Source organism: Bos grunniens, chromosome 12 (assembly GCF_055505025.1).
Source record: "Bos grunniens cultivar Pamir isolate PY7600 chromosome 12, Bosgru_T2T1.0, whole genome shotgun sequence".
Lineage (NCBI taxonomy): Eukaryota > Metazoa > Chordata > Mammalia > Artiodactyla > Bovidae > Bos > Bos grunniens.
In genome coordinates, this window is record NC_141176.1 from 77,203,436 (window position 1) to 77,226,015 (window position 22,580).

At 43.4% G+C, this 22,580-nt stretch overlaps 1 protein-coding gene across 1 annotated transcript in view; it reads right to left on the reverse strand.

Moving 5' to 3' along the window:
- Positions 1-22,580, reverse strand: part of LOC147361937 (ATP-binding cassette sub-family C member 4-like) — a 165,705-nt gene that overhangs the window by 139,610 nt on the left and 3,515 nt on the right. Inside the window, 3 exon segments of the mRNA XM_086330255.1 lie at positions 2,388-2,612; positions 17,933-18,053; positions 18,599-18,709. Of these exon segments, the coding sequence (XP_086186381.1) occupies positions 2,388-2,612; positions 17,933-18,053; positions 18,599-18,709 (457 nt within the window).

Below are 22,580 nucleotides of genomic sequence, written 5' to 3' on the forward strand. Positions count from 1 at the left end.
AAATGCTGAATGGGCCATGTTAGGAGTGACAGATGTGCAGCCTTAGAGATCCCCTGGAGACCTGCCCCAGCCTGGGATCCATGGTGTAGACAAACTACAGCTACGAGCTTAGCAGCCACTCCATTTCTAACACTCGACCTGGTTTCTTCCCAGGACCAGGGATCAGGAGGTGGGGCCCAAGATGAACCACAAACGTTCAGAGGGGCCTTTCAGAGCTGCTTTGTCGCACCAGTTTTTGGGTCCTAGGGAATCAGTCCACCTGTAACCTGAAAAGGAGTGTCTTGTTTCTGCAACAGGAGGAGTCTAGACGCAAGGCCGTGAACAAGGAAACCTGTCTTTCCCATGTTTCTGGAATTTCAGATTATGTCAATGGTGTAATCCCCACAATTTCTGACTTCATACAGGAGCCATCTTTTGGGTATAGTTAAGGCAGCAAATGAACATCTCGGGAGATGGTTACATTCACATAAGCCAACGTGCCAGGTCAGATCACATTTCCAAAAGGCAAGATTTCAAAGTGTTAGAGGGAAGAGGAAGAAAAGCAAGTGGACAATGGCTCACGTATGCAGCAAAGAGTGAGCTTTGACTAAACCATCACCTCACACCTAACTTAAAGCTGTCACAATGCAGTTCTGGTAAAATTTCATAATTATTATGAGAGTGATGGAGAAGGAAATAGCAACCCACTCTAGTATTCTTGCCTGGAGAAACCCATGGACAGAGGAGCCTGGCAGGCTATGGTCCGTGGGGTCACAAAGTGTCGGACACAACTGAGCGACTATCACTCACATGAGAGTTAAGCATGATCTGAAAAGACAAACAGTTAGCCAATTGGTGGGAAAATCTTGAGTATCCACCTCCTAAATGGTTAAAGATGCAACAGAATAACAAAGATGATGTTGAACGGCAATGAAGACCCTGACTGGAATGTGTGGGCACTGCTGAGATTTCCACATCACCCAGAAGGAAACCAACTCAGATGCTGCTGCCAAACAAGACACTGAGGTCTCCAGGTTCACTCAGTCCCGGGATGTACAAGACTCTGATCAAGGAGAGATGAGACGACATCTCACTTTCTGCTGACAGAAGTATTCCAAAGAAATGGAAGTTCTAGATAAGTAGCAACCAGGTAAAAGAAGCAATATTTTAAATTTAAGCTGTTTGAGTTTATCTTTCAATGAGGGCTATATTTATTAATAAAAATTGCATATGTTTAAGGTTACCACATGATGCTTTTATATAAATACGCATTGGGAAATGATTACTATATTAAAACCACTTAAAATATCCACTACCTAATACAGTTATCCTATTTTACATGTGTGGTGAGAACATTTAAGATCTACTGTCTTGGAAAATTTCAAGGCTACAATACAGTCAAATAAGGATTTTTTTTAAAGCAAACAGTCTGAGGCAAAGAGGTATCCAAGGTCAAATTTAAACAGAACCCTTCAGCTCTTGACACTTATATATCTGTGGCAATACCTTTGTAAAGATACCTGAAATCCTTATTCCTTTTATACTAGTTTAGACCAGGGTAAACTGTGAAATAATTTCCTGGCATTCCTCAATACAAAATCGGTGAACACATTAAATCAGTTCTAATTAAAATTGCTATGATGCATACTAAAGATAAAAGGAAATATTGTATTAAAGTAGCTTCAATGAAGAGCAACAAATTCTCTCTGGAATGAATGAAACAGTGTAAAATTTCAAGTTTTATCTCAAAAACCCTACTATTTTCTTTAATATCATCAACAACAATCACATTTATAGAATGTAGTGAGTGAGTCTATATTTGGCATGAATTCTCTTTATATTTTCTCTAATTAACATAACTATATTGAATATAATTAGATGGGTATTTTAAAATTATAATCATTCCCTTTCTCAAATACATTATCTGCTTCTAGATATAGTTTTATAGATCCAATCTCCTTAGTTCCCTTTTAAATAAATATCTGATGTAAATTAAGGTTTTAATGAACAACAAGAAAAATTTTCTGTAAACAGCACTATGGGATCTAAACATGAAGACACTGAAAATCAGCTTGATACTTTTGATGCTTATTTTTAAATATAAATTTAATATTTTAAAAATACAATTTAATATTAACTTAATACTACAAATTTAGTGGGTATTATGCCACAGCCTATGGCTAAAAGTTATCAAAGGCAGCCCTCACGTGATCTCAAAAGAAAATTTTTCATTATTTATTGGTAAAGTTTACTTCAACAACAACAAACTTGGCTTGATGCAAATAGCAAGCTTCTTTAGGAAGGTGTAAACGATCCCAGTTATGTAATTTTTAGTTTATAGAGAACCTTCCTTAAATGTCCCTGATGCTTCAGGAGAGGTACACACCATGGTACCGAGCGACACTCACCTTGCGGTAGATCATGTGGCACACGGCTACTCTCAGCCTCATCCCCACGTGCTGCATGTGGTAGAAGCACAAGTGGTGCAGAACGGCCCACAGGAGCACGCAGGCGCTCAGCCCTGCCGCGTAGCCGCAGGCTTCATGCAAAGCGGCAGAATCGGTGGGATCGTAGTTTTCAACATAAGTAATCATTTTCCCCAAAAATATGGGCTGAACGACTCTGGTGCCTTCCTAAAAGGAAAAAAAGGCTTAATTAGAAATGTCAGTTTTTCTTAATACAAGATTTACTTTTAGCATTAGCAGGTTAAAAATACATTTTGACAAAATGCTACATTCATGGCTAATTTAAAAGAAAAATATGCAGATCCACTATCTCCTATAAGACAAGCAGGCAACAGTTTAACCTTATGGCAAAATTTTACATTAAAAGATAGTAAAGCCTTAGTACTTTATGCCTAATACACTGTGGATACTCAGTATAAATATCACAACCAGTGCTTTAGAAGTCATTTGGCACAATACAAGTGAGCCTTAAGATGAATAAAGAAAAAGGTGGCAGAAGAAGAGGAAGAAATCTGCTTCCATATGAATTAGCCTGCTGGCAGCCTGCCCCTGTCCCCTGTCCTCTCAATGACCCAGCCCAAAAGAAAGTCAACCTGGTTCACATACGGGAGACACACTTTCATCACCTTCTTCAGGAATCTTTATGAACTGATAGCCTGGCACAAACACCCACTCCTTTCCATCCCAAACTCCACATGTCTGTAGATTAAGAGAAAGGAAACCAGCTTCAGTTGGAAGACCACAAAGAAATCAGGCTTGGCAGCTCTGCAGGCTCTCAGCTCCTGAGAGCACTGCCTCACTATATCTCTACCCTCTAGAAGTCAGAATGTTCCTTGGAGTAAAAAATTAAACCTGGTGGAGACCAAGCTAAAAAATGATGTCTTCCGTGGTTCTCCATCCACCATCCACTGCAAGTGGTTTGGAAGAAATGTTCCCAATCCTCCCTTCCCCAAGGCTAAACCAATTGACACAAGGTGCACTGAGGCTTCCACTCTGAGTAAGACTTAAGGAAGCAAGTTTCTTTCTCAAAGAAAAAGGCAAAGAAACAGCAACACCTACCTACCCTGCCAAACAGCCACTTCACCCCACAACTTACTTCCTCTCTCTAGTCACCCCTTGAAGGTCTCCTTTTCCCCAGGTTCCCTTCCTTTACCATCAAGGAAAACCACTCAATGAATGAAAACCACTCACCTAACGTAAACATCTCCAGCCTCAACATCATTTCCTATACAAACTTCATAAAAGACAAAATGTTAAAAGTTTGAAAGTCTTTCAGGAACAGGGCTTTTTCTTTTTGGCAATCCCACCTTACTAACACAGACAGGATAAGCAACTGACAGGTTTGCTTTGAGAGCTCTCTTCTAACTGTCTGAAGCTGAGGAAGCCACATACAAGAGGAAGGGAAGGAGAATCCATAACACCAAACAACAAAAAAAACTAAGCATTTTCTTAGCCAACTAGTGCCTGATCAGGATATTTATCAAAAGATGTCCCCATGCCTCATATGGATGTCTCATTAAACCTCAGTATTCCTGTCTTGTTCTACACACATGCACACACACATGCACACACACACGTTCACAGGCTGCACCAACTGCCTCTCCTTCCATGAAGGCAGGGAAATTTTCATCTACTATAGAGAATAAAGAGAACACTATTTAGCTGAAGAAGTATAAGTAAGATGATCAGACAGCAGCAAAACAATCAGTTCTGATACATTTCCACTGTCTCCTGTCATCCATCCCAAGAGGCATAGAGACCTCTTGGAAGAGTCCCTCATACAGCAGATTGTCAAACACACTGTTTATAGAGTTTCCTGATATGGAAATGTGGAGGCCACACAGATAAGCAAAAATGTCAAACTGTACACCTGGGCAGTCCCAGCCCAGGTGTCGCCAAGGGCAGTCCAGTGCTGCAGCCACAAACCACCAGAAGCCCAGCAGGAATATCTGCCATCCCCAAATTTCCTGAAATTTATGATTCTTTTTGGGAATCACTGTTGCCTTTTACTCAGCTCTCCATTTGAGCCTAACATCCTTGTAACTACAGGAGAAATAAGTAACATCACTCACCAAAGAGAATATGGTTAAGTGCAACAAATCCAGCAAAAAAAGTAAATAAAGGCAGATCACTACCACCTAAACATATCTGGTTTTTTCTTTGCTGAGAAACAATACTTAATAACCCAGTTGTGGGACTTCCCTGGTGGTCCGGTGGCTAAGATTCCACACTCCCAATGCAACAGACCAGGGTTAGATCCCTGGTCGGGGAACTAGATCCCACATGTGGCAACTAAGACCCAGCACAGACAAATAAATAGATATTAAAAAAAAAGTTTATAAAAAGCCTCATTAAGGTTTAATGCCAGTTTAGGGCCCATATCTTCCACTTATCTGTCAATTCTTTTTTTTTTTTTTTTTCCTGATAACGATTTTTCTTTCTTTGGAATAGAAATTTTCAAAAGATAATAAAGGTTTTCAGTCATGACCTGTTACTTTGATCTGATATAATTTGGGAGGAAAGTCATTTGTTATTCTTAAGCACTATTTTGGGACTTCCTCCAATGGCTCAATGATAAGGAATTCATCTCAATGCAGGAGACACAGGAGGTGCAGGTTTGATCCCTAAGTTGGGGAGATCCTCTAGAGGAGGAAATGGCAACCCACTCCAGTATTCTTGCCTGGAGAATCCCATGGAAAGAGGAGCCTGACAGGCTATAGTCCTTGGGATCACAAAGAATCAGACACAACTGAGATACTGAGTACAAATGCACAAGTTTTCCTCTAACAAGGAGCAGTCATGGTAATTCAGAAAAGTGATGAAAAGTATAACATACAAGGAATTTCCATTCTGGCATAAGTTGCAACTATTGAAAACAGAAAATTGATATTATACTCCATATGAAAAGTAACAGCAAACAAAGAACAATTTTCCAGTAATTTCTCTCAAAAAAAAAAAAATAGAAAGCAAAATAGTAAATAACACAAAACTGTGAAAACAAAACCCCAAAGTACATATAGAGAATAAGAATACACATATTAAATACGACTCTTGCAAGCTTCCAGAACACATAGGGCAGAAGTAATTACAGCCCTCAAAGGTAAACTGAGTAAATCCGTCTCCTCCACACACAAGGAAAGGTTAGAGACAAAGAGTCATTTAACAGGACAGCTATCAGAGGCATTTGTAATCTGTGAATATTTCCATTTCTGGCATTTGGTAAAACTGGCTGAGGCAAATCAGGCAAAAGATTTTCCGACTACCAGAAGATTAGCTCCTACATATGCTCAATGCTCCGTTGCAAGTATTATCTCCAAATCAAATAGTGGTGTGAATCCCAAGGAAAGGTCCAATTTCAGAAGACTCTGTTTATCTTGGAGAGTCTCTCAGAGAGGCAAGGAGTGCCTGTGGCTGGGGACACAGACACTGGTGGCAGCATTCCCAGAACCTAACCCCACCACGTGTACACAGGTGTGAGCACACACCACCAAGGAATTCTCTCACCTGCACATTCCCGATTCTCACCTTCAACTAATAAAAGAGAAAACAACTGAGAAAATATTTATTATCAACCACGCTGCAGCTGCTGCTAAGTCGCTTCAGTCATGTCCAACTTTGTCCGACCTGATAGATGGCAGCCCACCAGGCTGGCTGGGATTCTCCAGAGAAGAACACTGGAGTGGGTTGCCATTTCCTTCTCAAATGCATGAAAGTGAAAAGTGAAAGTGAAGTCGCTCAGTCATGTCTGATTCTTAGCGATCCCAAAGACTGCAGCCTACCAGGCTCCTCTCTCCATGGGATTTTCCATGCAAGAGTACTGGAGTGGGGTGCCATTGACTTATTCTGTCAACCATGAAACTAACCAAATTAAAATGTTCTTGATAAGTAGTTCAGTTCAGTTGCTAAGTCGTGTCTGACTCTTTGCGACCCCATGAATTGCAGCACGCCAGGCCTCCCTGTCCATCACCAACTCCTGGAGTTCATTCAGACGCACGTCCATCGAGTCAGTGATGCCATCCAGGTTTCTCATCCTCTGTCATCCCCTTCTCCTCCTGCCACCAATCCTGCCCAGCATCAGTGTCTTTTCCAATGAGTAAACTCTTTGCGTGAGGTGGCCAAAGTACTGGAGTTTCAGCTTTAGCATCATTCCCCACAAAGAAATCCCAGGGCTGATCTCCTTCAGAACAGACTGATTGGATCTCCTTGCAGTCCAAGGGACTCTCAAGACTCTTCTCCAACACCACAGTTCAAAAGCATCAATTCTTCGGCGCTCAGCTTTCTTCACGGTCCAACTCTCACATCCATACACGAACACTGGAAAAACCATAGCCTTGACTAGATGGGCCTTTGTTGGCAAAGTAATGTCTCTGCTTTTCAATATGCTATCTAGGTTGCTCATAACTTTTCTTCCAAGGAGTAAGTGTCTTTTAATTTCATGGCTGCAGTCAGAATCTGCAGTGATTTTGGAGCCCCCCAAAATAAAGTCTGACACTGTTTCCACTGTTTCCCCATCTATTTCCCATGAAGCGATGGGACGAGATGCCATGATCTTCGTTTTCTGAATGTTGAGCTTTAAGCCAACTTTTTCACTCTCCTCTTTCACTTTCATCAAGAGGCTTTTGAGTTCCTCTTCACTTTCTGCCATAAGGGTGGTGTCATCTGCATATCTGAGGTTATTGATAATTCTGGCAATCTTGATTCCAGCTTGTGCTTCTTCCAGCCCAGCGTTTCTCATGATGCACTCTGCATATAAGGTAAATAAGCAGGGTGACAATATACAACCTTGACATACTCCTTTTCCTATTTGGAGCCAGTCTATTGTTCCATGTCCAGTTCTAACTGTTACTTTCTGACCGGCATATAGGTTTCTCAAGAGGTAGGTCAGGTGGTCTGGTATTCCCATCTCTTTCAGAATTTTCCACAGTTTATTGTGATCCACACAGTCAAAGGCTTTGGCATAGTCAATAAAGCAGAAATAGATGTTTTACTGGAAATCTCTTGCTTTTTTCATGATCCATCAGATGTTGGACATTTGATCTTTGGTTCCTCTGCCTTTTCTAAAACCATCTTGAACATCTGGAAGTTCATTGTTCATGTATTGCTTAAGCCTGGCTTGGAGAATTTTGAGCATTACTTTACTAGCGTGTGAGATGAGTGCAATTGTGAGGTAGTTTGAGCATTTCTTTGGCATTGCCTTTCTTTGGTATTGGAAGGAAAACTGACCTTTTCCAGTCCTATGGCCACTGCTGAGTTTTCCAAATTTGCTGGCATATTGAGTGCAGCACTTTCACAGCATCATCTTTTAGGATTTGAAATAGCTCCGCTGGAATTCCATCACTTCCACTAGCTTTGTTTGTAGTGATGCTTTCTAAGTCCCACTTGACTTCACATTCCAGGATGTCTGGCTCTAGGTCAGTGATCACACCATCATGCTTATCTTGGTCATGAAGATCTTTTTTGTACAGTTCTTCTGTGTATTCTGCCACCTCTTCTTAATATCTTCTACTTCTGTTAGGTCCATACCATTTCTGTCCTTTATTGAGCCCATCTTTGCATGAAATGTTCCCTTGGTATCTCTAATTTTCTTGAAGAGATCTCTAGTCTTTCCCATTCTGTTGTTTGCCTCTATTTCTTTGCATTGATAGCTGAGGAAGGCTTTCTTATCTCTTCTTGCTATTCTTTGGAACTCTGCACTCAAATGCTTATATCTTTCCTTTTCTCCTTTGCTTTTCACTTCTCTTCTTTTCACAGCTATTTGTAAGGCCTCCTCAGACAGCCATTTTGCTTTTTCGCATTATTTTTCCATGGGGATGGTCTTGATCACTGTCTCTTGTACAATGTCATGAACCTCTGTCCATATTTTTCTGTCTATCAGACCTAGGCCCTTAAATCTATTTCTCACTTCCACTGTATAATCATAAGGGATTTGATTTAGGTCATACCTGTATGGTATTGTGGTTTTCCTACTTTCTTCAATATAAGTCTGAATTTGGCAATAAGGAGTTCATGATCTGAGCAACAGTCAGCTCCCAGTCTTGTTTTTGGTGACTCTATAGAGCTTCTCCATCTTTGGCTGCAAAGAATATAATCAATCTGATTTCCATGTTGACCATCTGATGATGTCCATGTGTAGAGTCTTCTCTTGTGTTTTTGGAAGAGAGTGTTTTCTATGACCAGTGCATTTTCTTGGCAAAACTCTATTAGTCTTTGCCCTGCTTCATTCCTTATTCCAAGGCCAAATTTGCCTGTTATTCCAGGTGTTTCTTGACTTCCTACTTTTGCATTCCAGTCCCCTATAATGAAAAGGACATCTTTTTTGGATGTTAATTTTAAAAGGTCTTGTTGGTCTTCATAGAACCGTTCACCTTCAGCTTCTTCAGCATTATGGTTGGGGCATAGACTTGGATTATTGTGATATTGAATGGTTTGCCTTGGAAATGAACAGAGATCATTCTGTCATTTTTGAGACTGCATCCAAGTACTGCATTTCAGATTCTTTTGTTGACCATGATGGCTACTCCATTTCTTCTGAGGGATTCCTGCCCACAGTAGTAGATATAATGGTCATCTGAGTTAAGTTCACCCATTCCAGTCCATTTTAGTTCGCTGATTCCTAGAATGTCAGTGTTCACTCTTGCCATCCCCTGTTTGACCACTTCCAATTTGCCTTGATTCATGGACCTAACATTCCAGGTTTCTATGCAATATTGCTCTTTACAGCATTGGACCTTGCTTCTATCACCAGTCACATCCACAATAAGGTATGATTTTTGCTTTGGCTCCAACCCTTCATTCTTTCTGGAATTATTTCTCCACTGATCTCCAGTAGTATATTGGGCACCTACTGACCTGGGGAGTTCCTCTTTAAGTATCCTATCATTTTGCCTTTTCATACTGTTCATGGGGTTCTCAAGGCAAGAACACTGAAGTGGTTTGCCATTCCCTTCTCCAGTGGACCACATTCTGTCAGACCTCTTCACCATGACCTGCCCGTCTTGGGTGGCCCCATGGGCATGGTTTAGTTTCATTGAGTTAGACAAGGCTGTGGTCCCAGTGTAATTAGATTGACTAGTTTTCTGTGATTATGGTTTCAGTGTGTCTGCCCTCTGATGCCCTCTTGCAACACCTACCATCTTACTTGGGTTTCCCTTATCTTGGACGTGGGATATCTCTTCACAGCTGCTCCAGTAAAGTGCAGCCACTGCTCCTTACCTTGGACGAGGGGTATCTCCTCACCACTGCCCCTCCTGACCCTGAACATGGAATAGCTCCTCTAGGCCCTCCTGTGCCCATGCAGCCGCTGCTCCTTGGTCGTGGGGTTGCTCCTCCCAGCCGCCACCCCTGGCCTCGTGCATGGGGTAGCTCCTCTCGGCTGCTCCTGCGCTGTCGCAGCCTGGCACTCTTGGCTGCCGCCCCTGACCTCAGACGCGGGGTAGCATCCCCTTGATAAGCAGGAACAAGGTCAAACACTGCCCCTTTAAACCCTTCCCCTTCGACATCAATCTATAACCACATTTATATTCTTTCCACAAACCAATTGAGCATATAGTTTTATTCTCTCACAGGAATTCTTCACAAATCTGAAAGCATAAAGGATCTTTAAAAGAACTGAATTTAATACCACCACATCCATTATGCAGGATTATCTGAGAGTCTGAATATCTGAGGCAGAATTTTTATTTGGGGCATACAATGTGGCATGCAGAATCTTAGTTCCCTGACCAGGGATCAAAAACCTTAGCATCTACTATGGAAAACAGTGTGGAGATTCCTTACAAAAAACTGGAAATAGAATTGCCATATGACCCACCAATACCACTGCTGTGTATATACACTGAGGAAGCCAGAATTGGAAGAGACACATGTACCCCCAATGTTCATTACAGCACTGTTTACAATAGCTAGACATGGAAGCAACCTAGATGTCTATTGGCAGATGAATGGATAAGGAAGTTGTGGTATATATACACAACGGAATATTACTCAGCTATAAAAAAGAATGTGTTTGTGTCAGTTCTAATGAGGTGGATGAAACTGGAGCCTATTATACAGAATGAAGTAAGTCAGAAAGAGAAGTACCAGTACAGTATATTAATGCATATATATGGAATTTAGAAAGACAGTAACAACAACCCTATATGCAAGACAGCAAAAGATATACAGATGTAAAGAAGAGACTTTTGGACTATGTGGGAGAAGGAGAGGGCAGGACGATATGAGAGCATAGCACTGAAACATATATATTACCATATGTAAAACAGATGACCAGTGCAAGTTTGATGCATGAAGCAGAGCACTCAAAGCTGGTGCTCTGGATAAGCCAGAGTGATGGGGTAGGGAGGCAGGTAGGAGGGGTAGGAGGGGGGTTCTGGATGGGAGAACACATGTACACCCACAGCTGATTCATGTCGATGTTTGGCAAAACCACCACAATATTGTAAAGTAGTTAGTCTCCAATTTAAATAAATAGTTAAAAAAAAAAAAAAAAACCCTGGCATCTGCACCGGGGACATGGAGTCTTAACCAGTAAACTGCCAAGGAAGCTCGAGATAGACATTTATTGGTAGAGTCCTTGGTATTCAGCCTCAGGAAAGCACCTGACAGTGGGTCCCACCTTTTGCTTCTTAGGGTAACTTCTTGCAGGGTTAGCTTAGATGCTAAAACTTCTGAGTGGGTAGAATTCCTTCTCCACCTTAATGTACTTGAAACATTTCTCACACAACTTCCCCATATCTCATTCATGGGGACAAAAACACAAAAATAGAAACAAGCTATCAAAGTTTTACCAAATGCTTGACTGAGACATATAAGCAGAAAAGAATGGGCCTGTAGGAAAAAACCAATAGACAGAATCTTTAGAAGTGGGTGAAAGGTGACAAAATGTAGAGTTGAGAAAAAACCAAAGACAAGGAGGAAAAGCAGTGAAACTGCGGAAATCATAACCATCAGGATTCCAGACATACTAGCCTTCACTCGTCTCTTACACACTGGTCTTCATCCTGACCACACCTTAGCATCACCTGGGAGGGGACTGGTGTACTCTGACACCCAAGACCCAGCCTCCAGAAACTGGTTTAGGTTCAACTGATTAGGGTGGAGAAGGTTCTCCCTGTAGATTCTGGAGGCGGAAACTAACCGCATGTAAGTATCTGCTAACCTCCACTCTCGCACTGTCATGGCATCTGAGCCTGGAATGGCTGCAGACCTAATCTGTAGGAATTACAAGGAATTACAATGATCACAAAGACTTTTTACCAGAGTTCCATTGCACATTTCGTGCTTCCAGAAAAGTCCAGAGATTACAATATTAAAATTGAAAATGTTCATTCTGCACAGTTGGAAAAATAAAATGTTCAGAAAAAAACTATATTTAAGAAACATTAATAAAAAGATGAGTCAAAATTAGCCTGGAAAGTTATCTATAAAAGGAGAAGGAGAATTAGAATAGAGATAACAATGATATCAGACTTCTTTAAGTAACCTTTTCTTGATTTTGGAATCATGAAAACATTATACAGAATTATGATTATAAAATTACTAAATTTTTAAAAAGCAATTCCTAAAATTTTAGAGTAAAATTACATAAAAGTACCTAAATATATACACCCATTCTGTTGGTTTGCAGAGCCATACAAAAAAGAACTATCAAAAGTGATTTGAAACAAAATAATTTAAAAACACATTCTCTGCGTGATACACCCAAATGAACACAGTATGAACTCCAAAAGAAAATAAAAAATATTAGATTGCTTTCAGAAGTCACTTTATAAGCTACAACAAATGAATAATTATGTTGATATTGAGAATTGGGCTTAGACATTGGACAAAGAGAATAGATGATGAGGGGGAAGAGACATGCAAGCACAATTAACAACAAACTGTGGAAAATTCTGAAAGAGATGGGAATACCAGACCACCTGACCTGCCTCTTGAGAAACCCATACACAGGTCAGGAAGCAACAGTTAGAACTGGACATGGAAGAACAGACTGTTTCCAAATAGGAAAAGGAAAACGTCAAGGCTATATATTGTCACCCTGCTTATTTAACTTTTATGCAGAGTACATCATGAGAAATGCTGGGCTGGACGAAGCACAAGCTGGAATCAAGATTTCCGGGAGAAACATCAATAACCTCAGATATGCAGATGACATAACCCTTATGGCAGAAAATGAAGAACAACTAAAGAGCGTCTTGATGAAAGTTAAAGAGGAGAGTGAAAAAGTTTGCTTAAAGCTCAACATTCAGACAAAGATCATGGCATCCAGTCCCATCACTTCATGGGAAATAGATGGGGAAAGAGGGGAAACAGTGGAAACAGTGTCAGATTTTATTTTTGGGGGGCTCCAAAATCACTGCAGATGGTGACTGCAGCCATGAAATTAAAAGATGTTTATTTGGAAAGAAGGTTATGTCCAACTTAGAAGGCATATTAAAAAGCAGAGACAACAAAGGTCCATCTAGTCAAGGCTATGGTTTTGCCAGTAGTCATGTATGGATGTGAGAGTTGGACTGTGAAGAAAGCTGAGTGCTGAATAATTGATGCTTTTGAACTGTGGTGTTGGAGAAGACTCTAGAGAGTCCCTTGGACTGCAAGGAGATCCAACCAGTCCATTGTGAAGGAGATCAGTCCTAGGTGTTCTTTGGAAGTACTGATGCTGAAGCTGAAACTCCAATACTTTGGCCACCTCATGCGAAGGGTTGACTCATTGGAAAAGACTGATGCTGGGAGGGATTGGGGGCAGGAGGAGAAGGGGATGACAGAGGATGAGATGGCTGGATGGCATCACCGACTTGATGGACATGAGTTTGGGTGAACTCTGGGAGTTGGTGATAGACAGGGAGGCCTCACATGCTGCAGTTCATGGGGTCGCAAAAAGTCGGATACAACTGAGCGACTCAACTGACCTGAAGATTTTATGGTGACAGTTGGTAACTAAAATTACTATGTACTATATCAAATATTAAATCACTAATGATGTATACCAGAAACTAATAAAACTTTGTAAGCCAATCATACTTCAATTAAAAAAATTCTTTTAATTTTGCAATAAAAACTTACATATACTTAGAAAAAGAAAAGAAAATGGATTGAAAAGCATCACCCTCATTTGTAATTCAAGGTTATCACGGTGGGTATTACTGACACCTAAGGGCTAACACTATGCTTTCAGGAACCAGCAGGGCGCACAGCAGGTCTGCTCTGCAGGTCCCCGTCCATTTGGCTCAAGGCCCCCTCCTCCTCTCCCTTGCTGTGTGGTCCTCAGTGGTTGCTCTCGGCCCACAGTATCTTTGCCACCAGCAGCCACTCCTCAGCCTCCTGGGTTGAGCAAAGTAAGGGACACATGGAAGAAAGGATTGGGAAATAAATGCAAAGACCACTCAGCTCCTGGGGAACCAGCTGTGAGTTGAGGCATAAAGCCCACTGTGGGACACAGAGGATTCTGTTTACTTCCTGCCCATCAGCTGAGCTCCAAAGTGAAGATTTACACAAACATATGCTTCCCAACCTCCACCTGGACCAGAGACCATCAGTAAAAGTGGCCTCAGACAAAGGCCAAGTGGCCAGACAAGACCAAGCCACTTTTTAGGGTCCTGGGAAGAGGACATAACTCCCAGCCACTCCTCCCCTCTCAGAGGAAGGGACTGGGTGAACCCACTCTGGCTCTCTGAGGTCACCCCACTTACACACCAGCAGGTAGAGACCTCACCTCTCAGAGAGAAGTGCTGATGACCTGGGGAGGTGGTCTCTGTGACTCAGGCCCAGGCAGAGGCTTCAGGCTCCTCCTCTCCACCCTGAGGGCCACAGGCAGGCAGAGACCTGTTCTCTCCACCCTCAGTACCCATGGAGGTGCACACAGGGGCCAGGGTGCTGGGAGCTCTGTGGCTGTTCTGTTCTCATTAGGGGTGATCGGCAAGTGCTCCACAGCCTGGTACTTGTTTCTCTGAGGAGTAGAGATACTCCTCACTTCTCATAGGACAGAGGTTTTCGAATCTCAAAATCCTGAAACCTAAAAGCCTTACCCTGGACTGGCGTCATCCTGTTTTTTCCCACTGGTGCCGCCAGGAGTACCTGGGAGGCCCTACTCGTGCTGTGGGTGGAAGGAGCACACTGCTTGGGACCATGGATGATCCACGGGGCATGCTGTGCACCCAAGGAATTGAAAGAGGGCTGGAGGTCAGCAAGGAAACACGTTTGTGTTTTACAGACTTCTGGGTTGAGTTTACATTTTCCACTGTCTAAAATACAAAGACCGACAAGCAGTACAGATAGATCACAACATGGGAAGTTGCTTCATAAAATCAGTTATTTAACTAAGTAGTACTGCTACTAGTGCCAGTAGTACTACTACACAGATGAGCCCCTACATTCAAGGTCCTCTACTCCCCACTTCTCCACCATGACCACCCAAAACCAGTCTCCTAAAAGAGAGGCTGGAGCTCTATCACTTGCACCTTATGCAGCCCCTAGGGACCTTTATGGACCCTCAGGTGGCTCAGATGGTAAACAGTCTGCCTCTAATTCAGGAAACCCAGGTTTGACACCCGGGTCAAGAGGGATGGTATGGGGAGGGAGGAGGGAGGAGGGTTCAGGATGGGGAACACATGTATACCTGTGACGGATTCATTTTGATATTTGGCAAAACTAATACAATTATGTAAAGTTTAAAAATAAAATAAAATTAAAAAAAAAAAAAGAAGATCCCCTGGAGAAGCAACCCACTCCAGTATTCTTGCCTGGAGAATTCCATGGGCAGAGGAGCCTGGCAGGCTACAGTCCATGGGGTAGTAAAGAGTCGGACACGACTGAGCAACTAACACTTTCACTTTCAGTAGGATGTATTCCAGGGGCTGGACAACTTTGAAACCAACACTCCCAGCACCACAGTGGGGCAGATTTGCTCTCAGGAAGAACTCCAGGTCCTGCAGCCTCTCCCTCTATGTCTGTTTCTCCCATGAGCTGCCATAGCCAAGAACCAAAGCTCATATTAGGATGGAATCCATCCAAGACTTAGCGACCCCACCCAAGGAGCCAACAGCCCAGGACAGCAAGAAAAACCAGCAGCTCAGTTCAAACCCAGCCACATGGGCTATGCTTTGAGACCCACTTGACTTTAAGCTTCTTTAGCATCCAGTAACAAAGAGAAACTAGAGAACCAGGGACAGCAGAGAAAGACCTGCTCCAGGATATGATCAGACCTGGATACCACTCATCCAACCAGGCACCTGGCATGAGCCACAGGCAGACACCAAGGCCCCAGGGTTTCCTGATAAACAGAATTCATGAGAGCGCTGCTGTGTGAGGTCAGGAAATCCTGTACAAACAGGCCACACCAGCATGCCAACTGTGTATTTCAAACAGACTTACTGTGACTATGTGGAAATTCCATGACTGGGACAGCTGCACACAGGACAAAGAAGGGCTGGGGCAGCCTGATGGGCTCCTGCTCCCTCTCCCACCCCCTGCTCTTCACAAGGCACTGCAGTACCGAGGTGATCAGTGCCTTCTCAAAGGCGGCACCCTGCCCCATATACCTGTCCCACCCTCTGGCACAATCCCAATCCACTTCTATCATCAACGAGAATTCTATCCCCCAGGACCATCCAGTCACCTGGGAGCTGACAGATTCTCTCTCTTTCCAGTTGTGTGGGGTGGGCTTCACCTGCCCAGCTGCCCACTGCCCACAGTGCCCTTCAGTCCAGCACAGCCTTTAAACAAGAGCCACGCTGCCCACCTGTAAACCACCTGGCCCACCCACCTCACCCCCAACACGATGGACTGAGGACAGCTCACCACCACCTCCACCTAAAACACCCCTTTTACAGCAGCAGCATTTTCCATCCCCCCTGCCCTCACACACTCACAGACTGCCTGTGTCCCTAAGGCAGCACTAAAGGACCACGAAGAGCACGAGCCACCCAGGGGGACCTGCAGCAAACCCCCAGCAGGCTCAGCCAGAACAGGGGGGCTGATGACACTGTGTCCCCAGGTGGACTGTCCTCTGGGGGATCTTGACCCAGGATCTTCAGGGTCATGGAGGTTACTGACCTCACAACTTTCTGCCTTTAGTTTTCCCTGCACATCCCCTCCTCCACCCTTTGCCAATGCCAAGCTACCAAGATCACCCTTCAACCAGCAAAGCACCCCCACAGCCAGGACAGAAACCAGCATGGAGGGTGCACAGAATTCATGGTGAAGATGAAGCTCCTCCCATGTAGGAGTCTGGCCTGGATGACCTGGCCTATGGGGAGGGCACCCTAGGGAAGGGTGTGCCAGGGACACCCCAGGGAAGAGCTCTTGGACGTTCTGGCAGCTCCAGCCCAGATGCAAGGCCCCACGTTCTGTTCCCCAGGAACAGGATGATCCTTTCTTAGAAAGCATTTATCAGATGTGACCTGGAAAAGTCAACAATTACTTGCTGAGCACCTGTAAAATGTCTTACATTATTCTGGACTCGACTCCATGTTTGAGTGAGTAATAGTTGCTCAGTCATGTCCAACTCTTTGTGATCCCCTGAACTGGAGCATGCCGGGATCCTCTGTTCATGGAATTCTTCAGGAAAAAATACTGGAGTGGATTGCCATTTCCTTCTCCAGGGTATCTTCCTGACCCAGGGACTGAACATGGATCTCCTGCATTGCAGGCAGATTCTTCTGAGCACCAGGGAAGCTTACTATTAAGAGACATTTCTACGTATAAGGGCAGGTCAATTTAAAAAAGTATCAGAAGATATGTGTTTGACTTTATCTTACAATCTATAGGCAATACATTAGAATATGTAATGAATCCATACACCTTTTCCAAAGGAATACCCGAGACAGAAGCAGCAATAAAGTTATAAATGACAGTCATCAATCAGATGAAATAATTATGATGAAGCTTGTCTCTCTCAAAGAGATGGGACTGGGCAAGTGGTCAGGAAAGAAATATAATGTGCTTTTAACTTTGTATGAAAAATAATGTTCAGTTCCATGTTGCTGAACATAGTTCTGTTGTTGCCACATAAATCCTCTACTTCAAATTATTGTCCGAATGCTTTGTTAAAACTCTGCTTCTGGCCTTTGTTTTGGAATCTGTTACATTTGTTGCCATCTTCTCATCTCTGACCTCTGAAGTTTACTTCCTCCAAACCACAGGACACATATTCCCTCAGGTTGTAAGATATTATTTTGGTCCAGGATCACTCAGTATTTATACTGAGCACCAAGAACATCCTAACATGGTATAAAATATCTTTCCTTTCCGGTGCTATCTTTCCATTACACTATGTTTTGATCATTAAAAGAAAAATAGTAATCCCCAGAGGTCAAGTCTTTTAAGCACCTGTCTGTTCTAAAGAGAAATGCAACCGCTGATCTACATCATGATTCCTAGATGAGATTTACCCTTAGACCTTAAACCACTGTCCTCGCCCCGCCTCAGTCCATCCATCTCAGGACTGACCCACGTACACTGAAATGCAAAGCACTGTATGGAAAAGCTTTTACCTCAAGACATGTTAACATTCCCCAAACTAAGTAGGATTTCCCGTAGCACTTTACGATTGCTTTCATTAAAGAAGGCTCCCGCGCATCTTTCTGGGCTCTCAATACTTCTTGATCCCAGTACCTGCGAAGAGAGACAAAGCACAGTGAGGAACAGCCCTGCCGCAGGAAAACAGAGGAGGGACAGAGCAGAGGACAAGCCTTCACTACAGGGCACTCCATGGCTGCCCATAGATGCTGGCTAAATGCTCGCAGGGTCCCAAAAGATGAGCAGTGCAGACACTGAAGCACCAGGAAAAGCACCAGACCAGGTCTTCAGAGAAAAGTCCCAGATTCTAGAAACAAGTTCCTGCTAACCTTTGCTGAACTCACAGGTCATGAGCAGTTCAGAAGGGCAGACACTGTCTTCTAGGGACCCCACCTCTTGGGACAGAGCTAGGTCTCCAGGGCCATGGCTGTGGGCTCCCTCCATGTCCACTCACACAGGGAACACAGGCTCCCCCAACCTCCAAAGTGGGCTAAGCCTGGGGTCAGTGTGAAGGGGTGAGGGTTCAGTGTCAAGGAAGGAGGCTCAGAAGACCCCAGAGGAAGGCAAAACTCTGGCCACACCTTTAGCCACATGTGGAAATTCTCACTCTCCCTCCCTTTCTCCCTCCTGCCTGGGCTCACCCTTGCAGCTCTTCTCCGAGGTGCTGGGAGCGATCTTCTGGAAGCACTGAGTACATGTCATTTGCTTCTAATTTCCGTTTGTGACCAATTTTAAACAAGGGGTTTAGCCACCTGTTAAAAATTAAAAGGAAAGTGACATATATCCAAATTACACATCTTTGTCTAATTATTATCCTACATTCATGGATATTGTTTTTTAAAAAACTACATTTTAAATATACAAACAGGTAGGGAGAAAATTAGACATATGCTTACAAACATATAAACACACATATTAGGGTGTCAGTAAGTCACTCTGGTGGAGAAGGCAATGGCACCCCACTCCAGTACTCTTGCCTGGAAAATCCCATGGACGAAGGAGCCTGGAAGACTGCAGTCCATGGGGTCGCTGAGGGTCGGACTCGATGAGCGACTTCACTTTAACTTTTCACTTTCATGCATTGGAGAAGGAAATGGCAACCCACTCCAGTGATCTTGCCTGGAGAATCCCAGGGATGGGGGAGCCTGGTGGGCTGCCGTCTATGGGGTCGCACAGAGTCAGACACGACTGAAGTGACTTAGCAGCAAGTCACTCTGGCTTACACACAATATAACTTAACTAAAATACCCTGTTTGTGTTCTACTGAACATACATTGTACATCTACTTTAATTATTAAGAAAAATACATTTAGAAATCAAAATACAGTTCCCTTGGTTCAGGAGCACAGAATAGAGCTGAATGGCCATTGTGGATAAGGCTGTAGATGTGTTCCTGTATTACCAAGCACTTAAATTTTCTGAACTGTATTAGACTCAGGGATTTTGCTGTTGTTGTTTAGTGGCTAAGTCGTGTCTGACTGGTTTTGTGACCCCATGGATTGCGGCCCTCCAGGCTCCTCTGTTCATGAGATTTCCCAGGCAAGGATACTGGAGTGGGTTGCCATTTCCTCCTCCAGAGGATCTTCTTGGCTCAGGGATTGAACCTGTGTCTCCTGCAATGGCAGGTGGATTCTTTACCACTGAGCCACAAGGGAAGCCCACCAGACTCAAGAATGCCTCCAGTCATATTCACATAAGATGCGACCTTGTGGTCTCAAGACCTCCTTGAAAGTGAAAGTGAAGTCGCTCAGTCGTGTCCAACTCTTTTCGACCCCATTGACTGTAGCCTCTGTCCATGTGATTGTCCAGGCAAGAATACTGGAGTGGGTTGCCATTTCCTTCTCCAGGGAATCTTTCCAACTCAGGGATCAAACCCAGGTCTCCCACATTGTAGGCAGATGCTTTAACCTCTGAGCCACCAGGGAAGCACAACCCAAGACCTCCTTAGTTCAACTAATAACACAAATGAAATTTTGCAGGGGATCACGTTACAATACAACACACTGAGTCCAACAGGCTCTGGACCCTGACCTCCTTACAGCCCTGTCAGACTCCCCTCACAAGAGCCTCCTTCTGACCCTGACCTTCTGAAGATGTCCTAAAGATAAGTAACATCTTTCCAACTAAACTTCATATGTTAATTTTTCTTATCGTCCTCCCTATAATTAAAGCAGAAATTGCTAGACAGTGTAAGACTTCTTTTAATTTCAATTTTTAATCCCTTTTTTAATTTCAATTTTTCTCTTCTCAAGTAGGCATCTCACTCTTTGTTCCAATTTCCAGTCATTCAGAGGAATGCCTCCCTGGTCTGGAAGGTCATAAAGCATTCAGACCCAGGAAAAGACAATCACTAACTGCTGTCCAGTTTATCAAGGGGAAAAAAAAAAAAAAAAAAAGCCCTAACTCCAAGAAGACCACTAGCTCTTAAAACATACATTTGGTCCCTAAATAATGGTCTGGGGTCTTGAGAAAGGGTCGAGGGATGGCATTGCAATGTCTAGAGAAACTGAGAAACTGGGGGATCCAAGAAAGCCATAAAATTGACAAACTGGACATTGTGACGTTTAAATTAATTGGTCAAAAATCGCGTATATTAAAGTCATGAGTCAACCAAAAACATACAGGTCAATACTAAAAGATATAAAACTGCTATAATCCTTGCCTTTTGGGGGCTCTTCACCCCCTCTCAGTGTCTATGCTGAGGACTTTGTATCTCTGTCTTCTAAAATAAACTTTGCCTGTGTGTTTCCGAGTTCCCGGAATTCATTCTTTGGCTCTGTGAATAGAACTCAGGTTTCACATTTCATTATCACTTCCTGGCAGATTAATTTCTTTTCAAATGTAACACAAGACTTTCATAAGGGCTGAAATTTTACTGACTGTGGGGTCTGCCCGGAGAAGGCAATGGCACCCCACTCCAGTACTCTTGCCTGGAGAATCCCATGGACAGAGGAGCCTGGTAGGCTGCAGTCCATGGGGTCGCTAGGAGTTGGACACGACTGAGCGACTTCACTTTCACTTTTCACTTTCATGCATTGGAGAAGGAAATGGCAACCCACTCCAGTGTTCTTGCCTGGAGAATCCCAGGGACAGGGGAGCCTGGTGGGCTGCTGTCTATGGGGTCGCACAGAGTCAGACACGACTGAAGCGACTTAGGAGCAGCAGCAGCAGTGGGGTCTGCCACCTTCAGCCTCGATCAGGGAATAAATATACCCCCTATACTTCCAGGAAACTCCACTAACAGCTGACAACATCACCAACCTACAGTTCAGTTCCTTTATGCCCAGGCTTCTGCCCAGGGATATCAAGGTTACACCCATTGCCACCCCACCCCAGCAAAGGTGTATGTGTTAGTCAAATCACTGTTTTCTTGGGGCCCAACCAATCTTTCTGACGAGCCCTCCACCTCCAGGCATGGCTGACTCTAGATACAGACCATGCCCAAGGGCTCTGGGAACAGGATCATACCAGACCTGGAGGGGTCTGGTCTATAGAGGCAGTATCCTGGATGGAAGGGCACCACCATTAGTCTAAACATGACTCAAGAAAACCCAAAGACAGTGCACCCCTGAGGGGCCCCGAGGCCCCTGGGGCAAGGACCACCCACGTTGGGCCATTAACTGTCTCCAAGATAACTCTACTAGTGGATACTGGGCTATATAAGGCGCACAGCCCGATCCAGGTCACATTCAGATTTTAATTACACTCACCCCACCTCCCATCTAAATGGAGCCATTCATCTAGTCAGGAGGCAGCTGGACTGGACTGGTAATGGAAGGAGTTGTCGCCCTTGTAGCATCCTTGGTGAGCCTAGCACGAGAAGCAATTTATAAAGCCAACATTATTTTAAATAAAAGCACCTGAACATTGGCCTGGGCAACTAAAGAACCCAGCTCTAACTTTAGAAAGATGACATCTTCTCTGGGCTTCTGGTCCACATGACACTTGACCACTGCATAGCTCCTGTTTACTTGCTGGCTGATCAAGGAGTAGTTTGTGCCCTTGCAACTATTTCCTGTTGTTTCTATGTTAACATGAGTGGTCAAATGCATGCAACCTGACTGTTAGAGAAGGCTGCTTGCAGACAGAGAAGGACGAATATCATATGATATTGCTTATATGTGGAATGTAAGTAAAGGCTATAAATGAACTCTTTAAAAAATAGACTTAGAGTCACAGATGTAGGGAAAAAAAAAAAAAAACCTACGGTTACCAGGGGGTGAGAGGAGGGATAAATTGGGACACTGGGATTGACATATATACACTATAACATATAAAACATATAACTAAGTAGGAACTACTTGTACAGCACAGAGAACTCTTTTCTATACTCTGTAATGGCCTACATAGGAAAAGAATCTAAAAAATAGTGTGTATATGTATGTATACATGCATATGTATAACAGATTCACCTTGCTGTACAGCAGAAACTAACACAACATTGGAAATCTACTATACTCCAATAAAAATTCAATGAATAGAAAGTCACTTGATCAAATACTCAGAACAAGAAGGGCCCTGACTGAACAAACTTGAGACATTATCAAAAGGGCAATCTCAGCTTCCTGGGTTTCTGCCATTCTTAGGACCCCTTACAATTATTCTCCTTCTCCTGCTCTTTGG